The sequence below is a fragment of the Scyliorhinus torazame genome, chromosome 14 (assembly GCF_047496885.1).
Source record: "Scyliorhinus torazame isolate Kashiwa2021f chromosome 14, sScyTor2.1, whole genome shotgun sequence".
Lineage (NCBI taxonomy): Eukaryota > Metazoa > Chordata > Chondrichthyes > Carcharhiniformes > Scyliorhinidae > Scyliorhinus > Scyliorhinus torazame.
In genome coordinates this window covers 207,889,088-207,908,901 of record NC_092720.1, presented here as the reverse complement: position 1 = coordinate 207,908,901, position 19,814 = coordinate 207,889,088, and the positions used below count along the sequence as shown (strand labels likewise).

Genomic DNA, 19,814 nt, shown 5'->3' with positions numbered 1-19,814 from the left:
TGGGTCCACTCATCACCCACCATCCCCAACTACACCACACCCCCCACCCACACACACAAACTCCCCATCTCCACTCCTCACCATTCACCCTAAATGGTATTGTGTTCAGCAGTTTGCATGAAGATGATTACAACTGTCCATTAAAATATGTGTATGTTCCGTATATTTTGATAGAACAATCTGTCCACCACCCCCCTCCCCCACCCCGCTGCTGATTCTCAACATTGAAGCCATGGTGTTTGCTTGCATCACGTAACTATTAGTGGGACACAGGGATTAGGAGCAGAAAGAGGCAATTCACCCCTCGAACCTGCTCCGCCATTAAATCCAAACAAGGCTGATCTCTTTGTGGTCTCAAATCCACCTCTCTACCTGTTCCCCAAAGCCCTTTCATCCGTGTTTAGAAATCAGAAATGGATCTCCTTCTTGAAACCATTTAATGGTTTTGACTCCACCTCACTAATGTCAGCTTTAATGTCCGCTTCTAAACACGCCACACTCTGGAACCTTGTGCTCTGGGTTTGGTAACATAGTGGTTGGCACTATGGCTTCACAGCACCAGAGTCCCAGGTGCGATTCCCGGCTTGGGTCATTGTCTGTGTGGGTTTCCTCCGGGTGCTCCAGTTTGCTCCCACAAGTCCCGAAAGACGTGCTGTTAGGTGAATTGGACATTCTGAATTCTCCCTCTGTGTACCCGAACAGGCGCCAGAGTATGGCGACTAGGGGCTATTCACAATAAATTAATTGCAGTGTTACTGTAAACCAACTTGTGACAATAAAGAAAATTTATTTTATTTATTTATTATTTTATTATTCTTTCTCCCATTCCCTTTAAATTCCGCTTCAATTTGTTTCGTCCTTTAATTTTGTTTCTATTATTTAATTTACCGGGAGTCGAATGGGTTTCTTGGTCCTGTGTTTCGCCCTGGTGTTAAATCTCACGTTAGTTCCGCTCCCTCTCTCCCTTGTTTTCCCTGTTGGACCCTGTGGTTCCCTTGCTATATTTCAGCCGGGGTTTCGACTCTCCCCTGGAGTGGGAAGTCTGAAATTATAGGATGTGCCTGTTAGTGACCTTTCAGCCGCAGATTGTCAGCGGTGCAGAATTGGACCCGTCGTCATCCAGCCCCGGATCGAAGAAGGGGAAGATTCTCTCAGTGAAAGTGTGGGTGAAAGTGTGGAGATGGGACATGTTGTCCGCATTGTAAAATGACACCTGTCCCCCCTCATAATCCAGGTAAACCCCGATCTTCCCGGGATTCACACTCGGGGTGAGGGATGTATTCGGGGAGTTGGCAGCAAAGTAGCCTCTTCCGGGTTCCAACCACACAGGCCAATATCCATTTTTGGGGTTCGGGGCCAGCATCATCTTCCTGTCAGCAGACTCCAGGGTCACTCCCAAGTCCCACTGAGTCTTCCCTCCCACCTCCACCTCCCAGTAATGTCTCCCTGATGTGAATCCCTCTGATCCCAGGACGCAGAACCAGTAATCAAACCTCTCCGGGGTGTCAGGCAGCAGCTGCTGTTTGTCTCCGGGTCTCACACTGGTCCGGTCCTCAGACAGGATGAGCCACGGATTTGCAGTGTTCGGATCCAGAGTCAGAGAGGCTGGAGCTGGGGATGAAAGTTAGAATAACACAGTCAGTGATTGGATTTGTGCCTGTGAGCCATTCAAAAGCATGACTGTTTCGAGTGCACCACCGGATTTTGGGCTGTATTTATGAAAGCTGCTATCATTCGAGGGGTTATGCAATGTTGACGGGTGGAATGACATCCTTCTGAGCAACAAATGATTCTCTGCCGCTGGATCAGGGCTTTGGAGATACGGTGGCGAGGAGGGGAAAATTGAGGGAAAGATGGACTCTGGGAGTGGGGGTAGAGGGTTGTGGGCAGACGGCAGATCAGGAGAGAAGATGGAAAAGTATAGGACAGAGAGCAAAAGTGCGTGAGAAAGGAAGCCGGGTGGTTGGGATAGAGCAGAGAGAGAGCTGTGGAAAGGAAAATCTAACCGGGTGAAGAGTGGTGGAGAGAGGCGTTCTACAATCTCTCCTTATAATAAAAGCCCCCTATCCCGAGCCTCGGATTGGTAGCCCACCCACTACTCTCCACAATGCATTGAAACACTCCCAAATGTGTGGTGCTCAGAATTGTGTAGGATATTTCATGGAAGGCCAAGCCTTTAGACATTGAATGCTGCAATATGAAATATGGGTACGATTTCTAACCATAGGACTGATAGGACAAGATCCAGCTTGTATCTGCTGCTTTTCTCCCCAAAATGCATGTGGCGTGCAGCAGATCTGGACCAATCTGCGTGAACTTGTCTTTTTGGAAACAAAGCTTTGTGGTGACGAGTCCCTTGTGCAGTTGTCACGGCAACACCTCAACCCAACAGAGTCCATTTGCCAATCCGCACACTGGTTCACATACAACATACGTTGAAATTTGATGTCCTTGCTTCGAGCCTGATGAGTACAAGACGGAAATCTTGGACAGCATGTCTCTTTTTTCAGCAACATTCTACCAAATGATTGTATGACCCAGAAAGTGCCCTGCAGATAGCCCCAGGTCTTTGGTGTTTTCTTTCGCCCCCGCAGACTGTTCTGAGCTTCATCCGGTGTGACAAACTATGTTCCTCAACCTCTCACTGTGTCCCTCAGAATGTGTCAAGGGCTCAAAGAAATGCACAAGGAACCGGCAACCAAAGTTCCAATTTGACCATGAGGCACCGTATAATCAATGACATTTAAATAATAATCTTTATTGTCACAAGTAGGCTTACATTAACATTGCTGCCACATTCCGGCGCCTGTTCGGGTACACAGGGGAGAATTCAGAATGTCTAATTCATCTGACAGCATGTCTTATGGACTTGTGGGAGGAAACCGGAGCACCCGGAGGAAACCCTCGCAGACAGGGGCAGATTCCGCACAGACAATGACCCAAGCAGGAATCGAATCTGGGACCCTGGCGCTGTGAAGCAACAAGTGCTAACCACTGTGCTGCCGTGCTTATATTGAGCCGTTCCAATGATAGCAGAAAAAAACACTCATTCCATGTTTTGCTCAATACAAGTTTCCATTAACTAATGGAAATTAAAGGACGCAATGTGACTGAATTATAATAGATTCGAGGAGAATTGTACCCTGAACTCTATCTCTCTCTGAGGTGTGGCACAAATGCAAAGCCACACACGCTAGTCATTCAGGGAACCAGGCTTGGGGACATGGAGGTTCAAATCCTATCACAGCAGCTAATGGAATGAAATTTGTGAGTAAATCTGGAATCGAAAGCTCGTCTCAGTGATAGAGACCATGAAACTATAATCAATTGTGGTAAAGACCCATCAGGTTTACTAATCATAGAATTTACAGTGCAGAAGGAGGCCATTTGGCCCATCGAGTCTGCACCGGCTCTTGGAAAGAGCACCCTACCCAAGGTCAACACCTCAACCCTATACCCATAACCCAGTAACCCCACCCAACACTAAGGGCAATTTTGGACACTAAGGGCAATTTAGCATGGCCAATCCACCTAAGCTGCACATCTTTGGACTGTGGGAGGAAACCGGAGCACCCGGAGGAAACCCACGTACACACGGGGAGGATGTGCAGACTCCGCATAGACAGTGACCCAAGCCGGAATCGAACCTGGGACCCTGGAGCTGTGAAGCAATTGTGCTATCCACAATGCTACCGTGCTGCCGTAATGCCCTTTAAAAGGTCATCTGCTGCCCTTACCATGTCTGCCCAATTGCAGGCCCACAGCCATTGTGGTTGACTCTTAACTACCTTCCAAAATGGCCTAGCAAGTCACTTAGTTCAAGGACAATTAGGGATTGGCAAGATATGTTGGCACAGCCAGCAATGCCCGCACCCCAAAGAATTAATAAAAAACCTGATCAGCACTGTTGAGTTGAGGAGAGGCATAAGAACCAATCTCGGGAGTAAAAAGAAAAGGCAGCACTGTGGCGCAGTGGGTTAGCCCTGCAGCCTCACGGTGCTGAGGTCCCAGGTTCGATCCCGGCTCTGGGTCACTGTCCGTGTGGAGTTTGCACATTCTCCCTGTGTTTGCGTGGGTTTTGCCCCCACAACCCAAAGATGTGCAGGCTAGGTGGATTGGCCATTAATTGGAAAAAATGAATTGGGTACTCTAAATTTATAAAAAAAGAAGAAAAAATAAGGAGTAAAAAGGAAAAATAGAGTGAAGAAATGTAAAAAGCACCTAAACCAAGCAGGACAACTAAATGTTAAACTAAATTATTGCAGCAAACAAAACAGATGTAAAAGAAGTGGAGAGAGTAGATAGCACAGGAGGAAGGGAGAGATTTAAAAAATAATCAAGAGAGAAACCAGAAATGAGGATATAAGACAGTTAGGAGGTTGAGAAAGAAATTGCAGCCACATTATGTGCTGACCCAGAGACTAGCCAGGAATGTAGGCAAAACTGGAACAACCGGTTAATCCTCAAATTGAAAGACCACAACCTCCCCATGGAATGAACCACTTCTACTCCAATCTACACCAAACAGGGTACAGGATCCCATGATTCAGCCTGAAGCAATCTCATTGATACAACATCAGATGTTGTGACATTGTGCAATTTGGATATGTACCAATTATTCTTTCTCAACAAATCTGAGCCTCCACCCTGCCCTCCTGGAAGCAGTAGAATTATAATCCTGTCTCTGAGCTCTGTGCATCTCTTCTGACACATCGTAAGTAGAAAATTATGGTCAGAACTATTGCATCCATTAACAGTGCTGCCAACTCTATTGAAATAGACTACTAAAATGATTTTTGCAAATCTTACTCCTCCCAATTATTAATTACATCCAAATAATTTCCATTCATCAGCTTTAGGTAAGTGGATAATCATAGTCTTTGAACCTTACCTTATAATTACACCCACAGAACTAAGAATTCGCCTATTATTTCCACAACTCTGCCACTCCTCCTGCATGCAGTGCAAGAATGATAGAGTCGTTAGAGTGGGGGACACCACTTAAACAAAAAAGGCTGGAGCAGAAATAGTTTAAAGACAGATAAGGGTCAGTGTTTCTAGCTAAGAGTATTAGAGTAGACAATCTGGCCCTTCAAGCCGCCTCCTCCATTCAATGAGATCATGACCGATCTAATTGTGATTTAACTCTTCTTTCTTGCTTGAACAACCCACCATCTCCCCCACAAACAACAACTCCCCTATCAATCAATTATTTGTCTACCTCAGCCTTGAATGTGTTCAACGACTCGGTCTCCACTGCTCACTGCGGTTGAGAACTCCAAAGACTAAGACTGTCCGAGAGAAGAACTCCCTTCCCATCACCATCTTAAACTGGCGACCCCTTATTTTTGAAACTGTATCCTAGGTTCTTACTTCCCCATGAGGGGAAACATCCTCTCAGTATCTACCTAGTCAAGCCCCCTCAGAATCTGATTGGCGTCGCTAAGAAAAGAGATGGTAGCAGACCAGTTGTGTCACTGGGTTAGTAGTCCAGAAGCCCAGGTTAATGTTGTGGTGGCATGGGTTCAAATCCCACCATGGCAGTTGATGAACTTTAACATCAATTAATAAACCTGGAATACAATGGAGACCGTAACAACAATCATTGTTGTTGTACAAACCCATCTGGCTGATAATGTCCTTTAGGGAAGAAAAATTTTCTATTCGTACCTGGTCTGGCATACCCATGATTCCAGATCCACAGCAATGCGGCTGATTCTTAACTGTTCTCTGAAATGGCTGAGTAAACCCCTCCGCTCATGGGAAACTTGGAATCGGCAGCAAATGCCGGACTTGCCAGCAGCACCCATATCCCATTAACGAACTTATAAGAAAATCACCTCTCATTCTTCTAAACTCCAATGAGTAAACTCACAACCTGCTCAATCTTTCCTCACAAGGCAAACCACTCATCTCAGATATCAGCCCAGGGAAACGTCCCTGAACAGCTTCCATGCGAAAATGTCTCTCTTTCTAGAGGGTTTTCAATTTTCCGTGCCAGTGTTATTCCAGCCCAACGAGGAAGGTGGCATTTCTGGGTCTGGTTCTGTGGCATGAGGTGGCTCAAATGGATCAAGGCTCAGCAAGGGTACAAGCAGGAGACACGAATTAGGGTAGCTGTGGAAAAGGACAAGTGACAATCCAGAGTAAAAATAAAGAACTGGGGGTGGGCCAGCTTCAATGGGGGAGGGATTTGATCTGACCCAAATAAATTAAAATCAAAGATTGTCAGGTAAAATTCTAACAAAGCAATGGGCCGACTTTAAAGAGGGGGAATTTCAGGTGCAGTCAATGTATTTTCTCACGACGGGCAAAGACAGGGCAGACACATCAGTGGCCTCTGAATGACATGAACAAAATAATAAAAACTTAGGAAATAGGAGATGGAAGCCATTTGGCCCTTAGCCTGCTCAGCCACTCATTATAATCTTGGCTGATCATCCAACTCAATAGCCTGGTCCTGCTTTCCCCCCATATCCTATGATCCCCTTCATCCCAAGTGCTTGATCTAACTGCTTCTGGAAAGCATACAGGGCTCGATTCTTCATTCCTGTGACTAAGTTCCAGGTGTGCCGTGATCTGGCAGATATGTCGCACTGTCTCCCTGCTCAGCTGGAGTCTTCGGCAGCATGCCCAATCCGGCAGGTCCTCAAATTGCAGGCGCTGCTGGTACACACAAGGCCTCAAGCGGTGCCTCCTTGGCACCGGCTCCTCCTCAGCTTGTTGGGCAGCCTGCTCTCCATCCTCGGTGGCTGGCTCCTGTTCGTCTGAGGCACGCTCCGCTGTATCATGCTCTGCTGCTGCAGCTTCCTCGTTCTTGAGCAACCCAGCTCATACAGTCGCATTGTATCTCCCAGGGTTGCGGAGACTAACAGGAAGGCCATTATTGCTGATTGAATTCCAATATTCGTTGTCTGCATGTGGTGAAAGATCGCCATGTTAGCAGGGTGCATACCCCCCGTGCCCAATGGGCTGCATGGTGGTCCAGTTGCTACTGCGGGCTCTGCCCCATGTCCCTCCCCATTTTCACACCCTTCGCCCCATCGGTGCCTGGCCTCATGGGGGTCTCTGGCCCTGGTGCCCATCCCTGATGCCAGGGGTACCATCGGCTACCTTAGGGGGGACAGTGGGCATTGCCCTTGAGTGGGCCGTGTATTGCCTGCTAGCAGATGTCGGCCGGTTGGGTGGTGGGGGTGTGGCGGAAGGTGGGGTGCGGGGCTGGTAGCTGGGGTGTGGAGGTGGGAGCATCCATACAGCCGGTGTCACACTGCAGGACCAGAGGTCAAGGTGGGTGGTCTGTGGGTGCACAGCAAAATGACTGCCTTGCAGACCGTGGCAGTCTGTGCAGAACCTCCCAGTCCACTGGGGTGTCATCCTGGCCACTAAGCCCGTTCCCAGTCACCCCACCTCAGCCAGCCCAGCCAGTGTCTGGCCCGGCAGTCGACAGTGTCCTACCTTCTATCTCTCCCTCACCAGCCACGATGCCAGTTTCGCAAGTTTTAAAAGCACACGGGACCATGCCATTGGGAATTTGGCCCATCAGAGGCAGAGAATCAGGGATGCGGCGGAGAATACTGAGTCAGGCCTGCTAATGATATGCAAACAGGGAGACAGTGCGACATATCTGCCAGCAAGCATTGGCTCTGCCGTCGAGGCGATGGAGAATTGTGATTTGGCGTCAAATCAGTGCCCACTGTGATTTCAGCGTTAAAACCGATTCTCCACCCATCGGCGGCGGCTGATGAAGAATCCCACCCACAATGGTTTGACATCAATGGTCGCAAATTCCACAGGCCAGCCACTCTCTGGGTGAAGAAATTTCTCCTCATCTCAGTCCCAAATGGTCGACCCATATCCTCAGACCGCGAGCCCTGGGTTTGGAGACCCGAATCATCAGAAACAGCCTTCTTGCATCTAACCTGTCTCGTACTTTCCAAATTTTATAGGTTTCTATGAGATCCCCACGTTCTTCAGAACTCCAGTGAATACAGTTCTAACTAACTCAATCTCTCCTCATATGACAGTCCTGCCACCCCAGGGATCAATCTGGTAAACTTTCTGTGCATTGCCTCGAAAGCAAGAAAATCCTTCCTCACAGAATGAGATGAAAATTGCACACTAGGCCAATATAATTGCAGCAAGACAGCCCTGCAACGAAGGCTAACATGGCATTTGCCTTCTTCACTGCATATTGCACCTGCATGTCTACCTTTATTGACATGTATACGAGGAAACCAACGTCTTGTTGCATATTCTCCGCTCCTAATTTCTGGCCAGATATTAATCTGCTTCCTGATTTTACTACCAAAGTGGAGATCCCAATTATACTGCATCTGTCGTTCATTTCCCAAGCATTCAATTTGTCCAAATCACACTGAAGGATCTCTGCATCCTCCGCACAGTTCGCCCTCCCACCCATCTTTCTGTCATCTGTAAATTTGGAGATATTACAATTAGTTCCCTTATCTAAATCATTAATATATATTGTGAAAAACACCGATCCCTGTCATTAGTCACTGCCTACCATTTGAAAAATGACCCATTTAGTCTTACTCTTTGTTTCCTGATTACCTACCAGTTTTCAAATGAGGTCAATACATACCAATACATACCATGCACTTTAATTTTATACTCTAATCTCTTTTGTGGGATTTGGTCGAAACCATTCTGAAAGTTCAAATAAATCAAATCCATTAGCTCCCCTTCATCAACTCTATGAGTTACATCCTCGAAGAATTCAATTAGAATGTTTGCCATTGCCTATCAACGGTCATCCCTTTAAGTAATGATTCCCAATCCATTATAACCAACACGCAACTCACATCGTAATTTGCTTTAATAAGATTTAAGACCATAGTCTCAGAATCAATTCCATCACACTCCATCTTGCGGAAAAATTATGACATAATAGTCGTTCAATTCCCCAGGGTGCTTGCACAACTAAATTGCCAATGACCACTTTCTCATTGCATAATACCCAGTCTACAATGGCCAGTTTCCTAGTTGTATTGTATTTATGGCAAAGGACAAAGATGGACGTGAAGGTTCTGAATTGGGGGAAGGGTGATTTTAACAGGATGAGACAGGATTTGGCCAAACTGGACTGGGCCTAGCTACGTGTAGGAAAATCCACATTAGAGCAGCGGGAGTCATTTAGAAAGAAAATAGGGGTAGTGCAAATCCAACACGTTTCCGTAGAGGTAAAGGGTGAGACCAAAAGTCCAAAGGGTCCTGGACGTCGCTGCATAAATGGATGAGAAACAAAAGATGCTTATGGCAGATAAAGGAGTCTCAAACATTGAATGTGGGGAGGAGTATAGCATGTGCAGGAGGGTACTTAAAAAAATAAATCATGAGATTGTAGAGGGGACATGCAGAAACACTGGTGGGCAAAATAAAGAAAAAGTCCCGAGATGTTTTTAAGTATTTTAAGGGCAAGAGGGTAAACAGGGAAAGAGTAGGGTCCATTATGGTCCAAAGGACAATCGGTATGTGGAGCCGAGCAAAGTAGGTGAGGTGTTGAATGAGTATTTTGCATCTGTGCTCACTATGGAGAAGGGAAATGTCGACATAGAAGGCAAGGAGCGCAACTGTGATATAACTGAACAGACTAGCATTGAGAGCAAGGAGGTTCTTGCAGTTTCACCTGACTTATACAGGTGCATAGGCCCAGATGAGATATACTAGGTTGCAGTGTGAGGAAAGGGAGAAGAATACAGGAGCTCTGAAGTTAATTTCCATATCCTATCTGGGCATTGGAGAGGTGCCAGAGGACCTGAGGATATCATTATTCAAGAAGAGAAGTAAAGAAAAACAAGGCAATTACAGGCCAGTGAGTCTAACATCAGTGGCAGTGATATTATTGGAAAACATTCTGAGAGACAGGATTAATCTCACCTTGGAGAGGCCAGCCTTAATCAAGGATAGTCAGCACTGCTTTGTCAGGGAGAGATCATGTCGAACAAATTTGATTGCATTTTTTGAAGAAATTACTAGGTGTGCAGATGAGAGCAGTGTAGTAGATGTAGTCTACATGGACTTCAGTAAAACGCTGAACAAGGTTCCTCATGGGAGATTGATCAAGAAGGTGAGGGCTGTGTGATCCAGGCCAATCCAAAGTTGGCTTAGTGGCAAGAGGCAAGAGGTGATGGTCAAAGGTTGGTTTAGTGATTGGAAGCTTGTTTCCAGGTGTCGCTGTAGGGTCCCTTGTTGATTGCAGTGTTACATTAGTGATCTAGATATCAATGTGGATGAGGGGGGGTTACGATCAGTAAATTCACAGATTTCACGAACATCAGTGGTAAATAGTGCGGAGGAAAGCCAGACATTACAAGATGATACAGATGGGCTAGTCAGATGGGCAGAACAGTGGCAAATTGAATTGAACCCTGGAAGTATGAGGCAATGCATTTTTGGAGGACTAGCAAGGCAGGCAATACTCAATGAACTGTAGGACGATAGGATTAGAACAGAACAGTGCAGAAGGAGGCCAACAGGCCCATAGAGTCAGCACCAATGCACTTTGCCCTATACCCATAATGTAACCCAACATCCCTGGACACTAACGGGCAATTTAACCTGTATATCTTTGGACTGTGGGAGGAAACTGGAGCACCCGAAAAAAACTCATAGGACTGGAGGAATCTTGGAGTTCATGTCCAAAGATCCCCCAAGGCAGCAGGACAGACAGATAAGGTGGTTAACAAGGCATATGGGATACTTGTTTTTATTAGCAGAGGCATAGAAGATTAGATCAGGGAGGTTTGTATGGAGCAGTATAAAACACTTGTTGTGCCACAGCTAAAGTATTGTGTGCGATTCTGGTCACCACACTAGAGGAAGGGTGTGATGGCACTAAAAAGGGTGCACAGGAGATTCACCAGGATATTGCCAGGGCTGGAAACTTTCAGCAATGACGGGAGGCTGATGAGACTACGGTTGTTTTCCTTAGAACAGATAAAGCTGGAAGGGGGACCTGATTGTAGTTTTCAAAATTATGAGAGACATGCGTAGATAGGAAGGAACTTTTCCTCTTAGTAGCGGGGTCAATAACCAGGAGTCATAAATTTAAGATAAGGGGCACGAGATTCAATAGGGTTTTGATGAAAAACATTTTCACCCAGAGGGTGGTGCGAATCTGGAGCTCAAGGGTGGTAGACACACAAAACCTCAAAATATTTCTGAAGCATTTAGAGTACTTGAAATGCCTTAGCAGACAAGACTACGGACCAAGTCCTGAAAATGGGTTTACAATTGATATGTGCTTGATTGCCAATGCAGACACAATGGGCTGATGGGCCTCATTTTGTGATGGAAAGCTCTAAACTTTAAGCCAAATGAACAACTGAGTGGAGCAAATAGTATGAGAAGAGATTGTCAGCTAACAAAAAGGAATTGTCAACTAACCAAAGTCTTCTGTGGGCAGGTGAATTGTAAGAGGTTGGTAAAAGAAGGATTGGGTTCTAGTAGGGATCTAAACAGGGCTTTACCTTCGGAGAAGTGGGGGAGGAGGGGGGATGGCTGAGATATGCAAATAGTAGTGTGTATTTACTCAGGAAAAAAGTGATGCCCAAAGTCATAATGAAAGAGTAAGCATTCGAGAAACTGGGTAGGATGAAAATGATCAAGAGGAAGGATTAGCTAGACTGAAGGCACTTAAACTGCATAAGCAATTAGGAGCGAATGTGATGCATCCAAATATGTTCTGGGAAGTTAGGGAGGTAAGATACTGAGCGGCAGGCCAATCCGCCTTAGACAGGGGTGGTGCGGTGGTCTGGAGAACACTAAATGATTTGCCCTTGTAAATCAAATGGTGAAAAGATCAACCCAGCAATTATGGCCCATCAGTTTAACCAGCAATTTTGGTGTCACGTCCTGAGATTGGTGCTCAATTGCTCTGGTTATACAGACACTGTCATTGATTTGACACACGGTGCTGATGGCTTCAAACACTTCCCCAGAAAAACCCACATGGAAGCAAAACATGGGGATGGAGAGCAGCATAGAAATTAATGGCTATAAATGTGATAATTTAATCGTGGGTATGCGAGAGCACTTAGGCTCTTCCCATCTGCATTTGTACATTAGAGAAATTAATGTTAACATTTTACCAGGATTGATGGCGTCTCTCATTTCTCTCCATGCCATGTACTGCAAAGGGCCTTTGAACTTTCCCATAAACAGACTGGAATTTGTCACTGATAAAAGCTGACCATCTTCGCTTATCCTGGAAAGATTAAACAAGTGATTGTGTAAATTGACTATAAGTGCTTCGCTAAATTATTGAAAAAACAATTTTGCAGTGCTTCAATAAAGACCAGGTCCTACCTTTTCTTCAGGCGAGTTTCCTGCTGAAATAAATAAATCAGAAATCTTAGTTGACACAAATTGGCTGACATTAGGATAACAGAAATTGCAGTCAAATTGTTTAGGATTTATCAATGAAGCGAATTGATTTTTAACATTTTATTAAGGCATTTATGGTTTTATAATAACAAAAGACACAAGTACAGTTATAAACACAACCCTCCATCTCCCACAGTTCTCGCCTAAACTAGACCGACATAGTAATGAAGCGAATTCTGACTACTGCAGACACACATGCAGAAGAAATATAGAACCGGTTTTCACGTTATACATCAAGCAATTTAATTAATGTATAAAATACATAATTGACACGTTTGCCCAACACTTGACATTGTGGAAAAACGTAGAGAAGCAATGTAAATTAGTTGTATGAGTATGGAAGTACAGGCAGCAAGATAACAGGGTGAAGGGGGGGAGGGAGCGAGGGGGCATACAGAAGTCACACAGGACAAATGAATGAAGCTCTTAAAAAAAACGAAAATGTATTTGGTTTCAAAACATGTACAGAGTACAAAAGAAAATAATTTAATTGAATCCTACAAATCTTGGATTATGCCTGAGCTGGAGTATCGTGTCCAATCTGCACAATCTGTTTAATGAGATTCTTTCAGGGTTGGAGAGGATGAAGGAGGGATTCGCCTTTCAGAAAAGGGATGAGGGACTTTGGTTATGTAGGAATATTAGAGAAACTGGGATTATTCTTGAGTAAGAATTTCGGCAGGAGTTCAGATCCAAGAAATATTTTGTGGTGTAAATGAAAATAAACGATTTCCACTGTCCGTGTTCTCACCAGGGGAATAATATAAGCGACGATTGGGAGAAAATGATTGTTATTTTAAACACAAGTTATAATGATCTTGAAGACAATTATCATTTGACTGGTGAGAGCTAACTCAACAGTAACATTGAAAAGGCAGGCAGATATATAGTTGAAAACGAAACACAGGCCTCTTTGGTGAAAGAGTAGGGCATTGGGACTTTTCAATGGACCATTAGAGTAAGATGGGTAGAAAGAGTACAGAAATTTTACATAATGCACAGAATAAATTGACTGAATGCGCCACAGAAACAGCTTTATCGCCAATTTTTAAACGGGGTTTGTTTGTAAAATTGTTTATTACCTTTCTCGTCGTTCACCTGCAACCTCCTCCAGCTCTACCAATGTCAGTCATTGAGCATGTTCAAGCCAGAAATTGCTAGATTTATAGATAGCAAAGGCAACACGGGATATTGGCTTGTGTGGGAAAATGACGTTGAGGTAACACATTAGCCTTGATCAACCTGAATGGCGGAGCAGGCTCTAGTGGCCGAATGGCCTACTTCAGCCTCTGTTGTCACTGGACTAGTAATCCAGGGACAAAGAGTCATGGTCTGGGGACCCTGGTTCGAATCCCAGATGGTGAAATTTGAATTCAATAAAAATAACTGGAATGAAAAAAGTCTACTGATCACTGTGAAACTATTGGAGATGGTTTGAAAAAAAAACATCTGGTTCACTAACGTCCTGCGGGAGAGAAATCTGTCGTCCTCACCTGGTTTGGCCTAAATGTGACTCCAGATCCACAGCAGTGTGGTTGACACTTAAATACCGTCAGGGATGGGCAATAAACGCTGGCCCAGCCAGTGATGCTCACATTCCATTAAAGAACAAAAAAAAATCATACCGTACTGTGATTCGATGTTCAGACATTTCTATACATATCAAATTTATTCTCTTGTGAAACAACAATTTGCATCATCCCACCATTGGCAGCCAATAGCTGCTTCCTAGGCTCCCAAAATCAATCAACTTCCCCTTAAATTAAATATTGGGACGAAGGTATTGATTTCAGTCCCCGCCAAAAAATGTGTTCCTTCATCACCGCTTTCATTCCTCTCTCTGGCACAAGGCTGATGCTGAACCACAACTACTTGAAACCTTACTTTCATAGTTGACCCCAAATCCGCTTTCAACTTCATGTCTGTCCTTTCATTAAGACCATGTAGTTCCAGCCACCCAACATTGCCCAACTCTTTTCCTGCCTTAGCTCTTCTGCTGCTGAAACTCTCTTTGATGGTTTTACTACCTCTAGACGGATGAGTTAAGGGCGAGGATTGACACATGGAATTGTGACATAGTAGCCATTTCGGAGACTTGGTTGAGGGAGGAGCAAGATTGGCAGCTCAACATCCCGGGATATAGAATCTTCAGGCGAGTCAGAGGAGGGGCTAAAAAAGGAGGAGGTATTGCACTCTTAGTTGAGTGTCAGTTACTGCGGTAAGGAGAGATGAAATCTTGGAGGGGGCATCAAATGAAGCTTTGTGCATAGAGCTTAGGAATAAAAAAAGGGACAGCCACATTGTTAGGTGTTTATTATAGACCCCCAGATAGTCAGCGGCAAATTGAGGAGCAAATACGTACGTACTTCGCAGAGGTGTGCAAAAGTAATAATATTAGGTGATTTTAACTTTCCCAAAATTAATTGGGACAGTCACTATGGAAAGGGCTTAGATGGAGCAGAGTTCTAAAATGTTACAGGAGAAATTTTTAGTGCAATATGTAGAGGGCCCAACTAGGGATGGTGCAGTTCTGTACCTAATTTAGGGGAATGAAGCTGGACAGGTGGTTGATGTGTTGTGGGGGAGCATTTTAATGATAGCGACCACAACATGGTGCAATTTAAGTTTGTTATGGACTAAGAAGTGGGCAAGTTGCAAAAAAAGGTTTTGGATTGGGCGAGAGCGGATTTGAGTAAAATAAGGGAGGATCTGGCCACGGCAGACTGGAAAGAGTTACTTGTAGGTGAATCTACGGAAGAGCAATGGGGGCCTTCAATAAGGAAATGGGGAGGTACAGGCCCAACGTGTTCCCTCTAGGGTGACAGGGTAACAAGCCCGGAGAACCATGGATGAAAAGAAAAAGAAAGGCTTTTAGCAAGTACAATGGGAGTAAATCAACGGAGGCATTAGTAGAGGTGAAGCCAGAGGATATTAATAGGGTGTTAAACGAATACTTCATATCTGTCTTCAGCCAAGATAAGCTGGAGATATATAACTTGGGGAGAGAGACTGTGAGGTTCTTGAGCAAATTGTCATCGGGAGTGACAAAACACTGGAGGTGCTGGCATGCTTAAAAGTGGACAAATCTCCAGGTCTAGATGAATTGTGATCCAGCATGCTGTGGGAAGCGAGGGAGGAGATTGCAGGGGCTCTGATCCAAATTTTTAGTTCCTCCACGGCCATAAGGGACCTGGGGCAGAGGATTGGAGAACAGCTAATGTTGTCCCACTATTTATGAAAGGTTGTAGCGATAAGCCAGGCAACTCCAGATCAGTGAGTCTGGTAGGGAAAGTATTGGAGAAAATTCTGAAGGAGAGAATCTATCTCCATTTGGTTTAATCAGGAATAGTCAGCCTGGCTTGTCAGAGGTAAATCATGCATTACAAATTTGATTCATTTTTTTCAGCATGTGACCAGGTGTGTCGAGAAGGGCTGATGTAGTTTACATGCATTTCAGCAAAGCCTTTGATAAGGTCCCACATGGGAAACTTGTAAAGAAGGCAAATGCACATGGGACACAGCGTAATTTGATAAGTTGAATTCAAAATTGGCTTCGCTGTGGGAGAGACAGGTTGCTTTAGTGACTGGAAGCCAGTATCCAGTGGTGTATTGACCCCCTATTGTTTGTCATTTATATAAGCAACATTGATGATTGCGTGGAGCGTAGGATCAGTAAGTTTGCAGATGACACAATGATTGGCCGGGTGGTTAACAGTGAGGTTGAATGTCTTGGGTTACAGGAAGATATAAACGGGATGGTCAAATGGACAGAAAAATGGCAGGTGAAATTTAACCCTGAAAAGTGTGAGGTGATAAACATTGGAAGGAGTAATGTGACAAAGAAGTATTCAATGAATGGCCTGACTCTGGGAAGATCCAAGGAACAAAGGAACCTTGGCATTTTTTCCATAGATCTCTGAAGGTAGAAAGGCAAGTTAATAGGGTGGTGAAAAAGGCACAGTGGCACAGTGGTTAGCATTGCTGCCTCACAGCACCAGGGACCAGGGTTTTATTCCAGCCGTGAGTGGCTGTCTGTGTGGAGTTTTCACATTCTCCTCGTGTCAGTGTGGGTTTCCTCCGGGTGCTTTGGTTTCCTGCTTGTGTTGTGCAGGCTAGGTAGTTAGGCCATTCTAACTTGCCGCTTAGGAGCCAAGGTTACCTCCTACAGTCCAAAGATGTGGAGGTTAGGTGGATTGGCCATGTTAAATTGAACTTAGTGTCCAAAAAAGGTGAGGTGGGGTTACTGGGTTATGGGAATAGGGTGGAGGTGTGGGCTTAATTAAGGTGTCCTTTCCAAGAGCTGGTGCTCGATGGGCTGAATGGCCTCCTTCTGCACTGTAAAATCTATAATTCTATGATTCTATGAAGAGGTAAAGTGGGGTTATGGGGATGGGGTGGGGGCATGGGCCTAGGTAGGGTGCCCTTCACAATGGTCGGTGCAGACTCAGTGGGCTGCATTGCCTCCTTCTACACTGTAGGGATTCTATGATTTTATTCTATGATTCTATACAGGACCCTTGCCTTCATCAATCGAGGCATTGATTACAAAAGCAGGGAGATCATGTTGGAGTTGTATAGAACTTTGGTTCACATCTGGAGTACTGTGTACAATTCTGGTCGAGACTTTATAGGAAGGATGTGATTGCACTGGAGGGGGTGCAGAGTAGATTCACCAGGATGTTGCCTGGGATGGACATTTAAGTTATGAAGAGAGGTTGGATAAGTTTGGGTTGGTTGCACTGGAGCAGAGAAGACTGAGGGGCAACCTGACCGAGGTGTACAAGATTATGAGGGACATGGACAGGATTAAGGAATAGCTGTTCCCTTTAGTTAAATGGTCAATTACGTGGGGCACAAGTGCAAGGTGAGGGGCAGGGGGTTTAGGGGGAATTAGAGGAAACACCTTTTTGCACAGAGGGTGGTGACGGTCTGGAATGCACTGAGAGGGTGGTAGAGGCGGGTTGCCTCAAATCCTTTAAAATGTACCTGGATGAGAACTTAGCATGTCATAACATTCATGTTTATGTGCCAACTGCTGGCAAATGGGATTAGGTCGGCAGGTCAAATGTTTTTCATGTGTCGGTGCAGACTAGATGGGCCGAAGCGGCTTTTCTGCACTGCACTATTCTGTGGTAGATCTGACTCTAATGTCCTCCTGGCAATTCTCACACATTCTGTCCTGGATGAACTAGACATCACCCAAAACTAGACTGTTGTTTCCTAATTCGAAACAAATCCTGTTCACCCATTTCTCAGCTGATGACTTGCACTGGATTTGCGGAAATATTTGCAGGTTAGATGAATTGGCGACGAAAAATACCCCTTAATGTTCAGGGATGGGAAGGTTAGTAGAATAGAGCACGGGAGTGGGTCTTGGCATCTTGCTAGGGTGCTCTTTCGGGCATCGGTGCAGACTCGATGGACCGAATGGCCTCCTTGTGCATTGTACGGATTCTATGATCTACTATTGACCTTCCCACAAATTCCTACACGCCTTGGCCTTCATATATCCGTAGTCTAGTCCCGCCCTAAAACCGTTCATGATACCTGGCCTCCTCTCATTCTGGTTTCCTGATCTTCTTCAATTGTAATAGGTCCACAGTTGGGGGCCTCGACGCGAAGCTCTGTAATTCCCTCTCTAAATTTCTGCGCTTCTCTTTGCTTTCCACATTTAACCACGCCGACCTCTCATACCAAGCTTTTGTTAATTTCACCGAATAACGCCTTGTGTAACTCCGTGAAACCCTTGGGACATGTTTCTTTCGTCCAACGTGTTATTGTTAAAAATGCTCCACTTTAACTTTATCCTCCTTCAACAAGGCTTTCTGAAACAAACCTCCTTGGGCATGCTTTTAATATCAATGCAGATCAATGCAGTTAATATGTGACACGATGTCAGTGTCCGTTGGTAAAATTGGACTGACGCGCCCAAGGATGTTTATGATGTTGAATGGAGGTTGCTTTTGAGCCTCTGGTCATTCGTGGGATTCGTGACTTTGTATGAGAATCGGTTAAGTGGGAAACATTTGCGGGCTTTCCCCAGAATGAGAAGAATATCGGTTTTAGCCCATGCAGTTTTTTCAACAACTGCTGTCTTTATTTCAAAGTTAGCATTATTCTGCGGCAACGTGGAGCCTCATTGAACAGACTCGAAATATATCCCCTCACCTTCAGAAACGTCAATTGGTCTTTTTGCTCCATCTGTTTCTGCATCTTTGTGAGTTTCTCCTCAATAGATTTTAAATTCTCCTGAATCTCTCGAAGCTTTTCCTCCATTGGTTCTAGAAACCCCTCCTCTTCGTCCCTAAGATCTCTGAGTAAACGCTGCTCTTTCTCAGTGAGAATCTGGTGCATTTTACTGAACTCGGATGTGATGTGGATCTGCAGACTGCTCGACTGTTCCTATCAAATTAAATGTGAAACATAATTAATCTCCCGCGATAAAGGGAACAAAACTTACCGAGATCCCAGAAAATCAGCACAGGGAGACCTTACCCAAACTTCAGAAATCTTCCGTTTCTGCTCACGTTCTGTTTGTAGAACCTCGAATTTCATCTCTGTGAGAGAATCGAAGGAAGATTTCAGCTGATCCTGGGATTGGACGGGAAACATTTAGTTTCAGGTCTTCGAACATTAAAATGAATTATAAAACATCCGGTTGATAAAACTCTTTACCTTGTAGATTTCAGCAGCTTCTTTAACCGGCAGGAAGCGGTGCCCTCTGTGTTCCAGCGAATCTCTACAAATCACACAGATCAATTTCTTGTCAGTTTCACAAAACAACTTCCGTTCTTCCTGATGTTCCTCACAGTGAAGTTTACTTTCCTTCTCGTTCCGATTCAGCTTAAATTTTCGAGCTTTCCCGGCCAGATTCGCCAAGGCCCGATTTATCCTGAGGTTTTTTCCCGGAAACTCCTCTCTACATTCCGGGCAGGAGTTTATCTCCTTCTTTTCCCAACACTGGGAGATACAGGAGCGGCAGAAGTTGTGCCCACAATCCAGTATTACCGGATTAGTGAAGAAGTCAAGGCAAATGGGGCAAATTGCCTCCTCGCTCAAACTCTCGTCATGTTGCATGGAAGCCATGGACGCGCTGAGCACCCTCTGATTTCGTTGGCTGCTGTTGTGTTCTGAAGTGTGGCGGAGGATATGAAATTCCGTGCAATGTTGACAGAAGGGGGGGGGAGGAGGTTGCGATGGGCACGGATCCAGACTCCATTGTAATTTATTCCAGTCTCAACTCGTCGTCCACCACAAGAACTTCGCTAAATGGTGTAACATTTCCATCCTTCAAGTGAACTGTTTTCATGATTACAGCTGCTCACCCGAAAGCACAAAGCGCCTTAAATGTCAAGGAGTAAAACTGATGTGACAGGTACAGGCAATACGATTTTGACAAGGAATAGACT

General features: G+C 45.0%; 1 protein-coding gene across 1 annotated transcript; it reads right to left on the bottom strand.

Moving 5' to 3' along the window:
• Positions 1-825: 825 nt before the first annotated feature.
• LOC140390413 (zinc-binding protein A33-like) lies at positions 826-19,491 on the bottom strand. The gene is made up of 6 exons (XM_072475562.1): positions 19,081-19,491; positions 18,901-18,996; positions 18,574-18,807; positions 12,328-12,350; positions 12,111-12,226; positions 826-1,611 (listed from the first exon to the last, which is right to left on the bottom strand). Exons 1-6 carry the CDS (start codon positions 19,489-19,491, stop codon positions 1,076-1,078), a joined length of 1,416 nt encoding a protein of 471 aa, XP_072331663.1. The 3' UTR covers positions 826-1,075.
• Positions 19,492-19,814: the final 323 nt, after the last annotated feature.

Bases quoted from the DNA above. Each gene is read 5' to 3' on its own strand.
- LOC140390413 (XM_072475562.1), bottom strand. From the start codon at position 19,491: ATGGCTTCCATGCAACATGACGAGAGTTTGAGCGAGGAGGCAATTTGC. The intron at 18,808-18,900 runs GTAAGGTCTCCC...TTAATTTGATAG, and splicing joins GGAAGATTTCTGAAGTTTGG to GAACAGTCGAGCAGTCTGCA. The intron at 12,227-12,327 runs GTAGGACCTGGT...TAATCTTTCCAG, and splicing joins GAAACTCGCCTGAAGAAAAG to GATAAGCGAAGATGGTCAGC.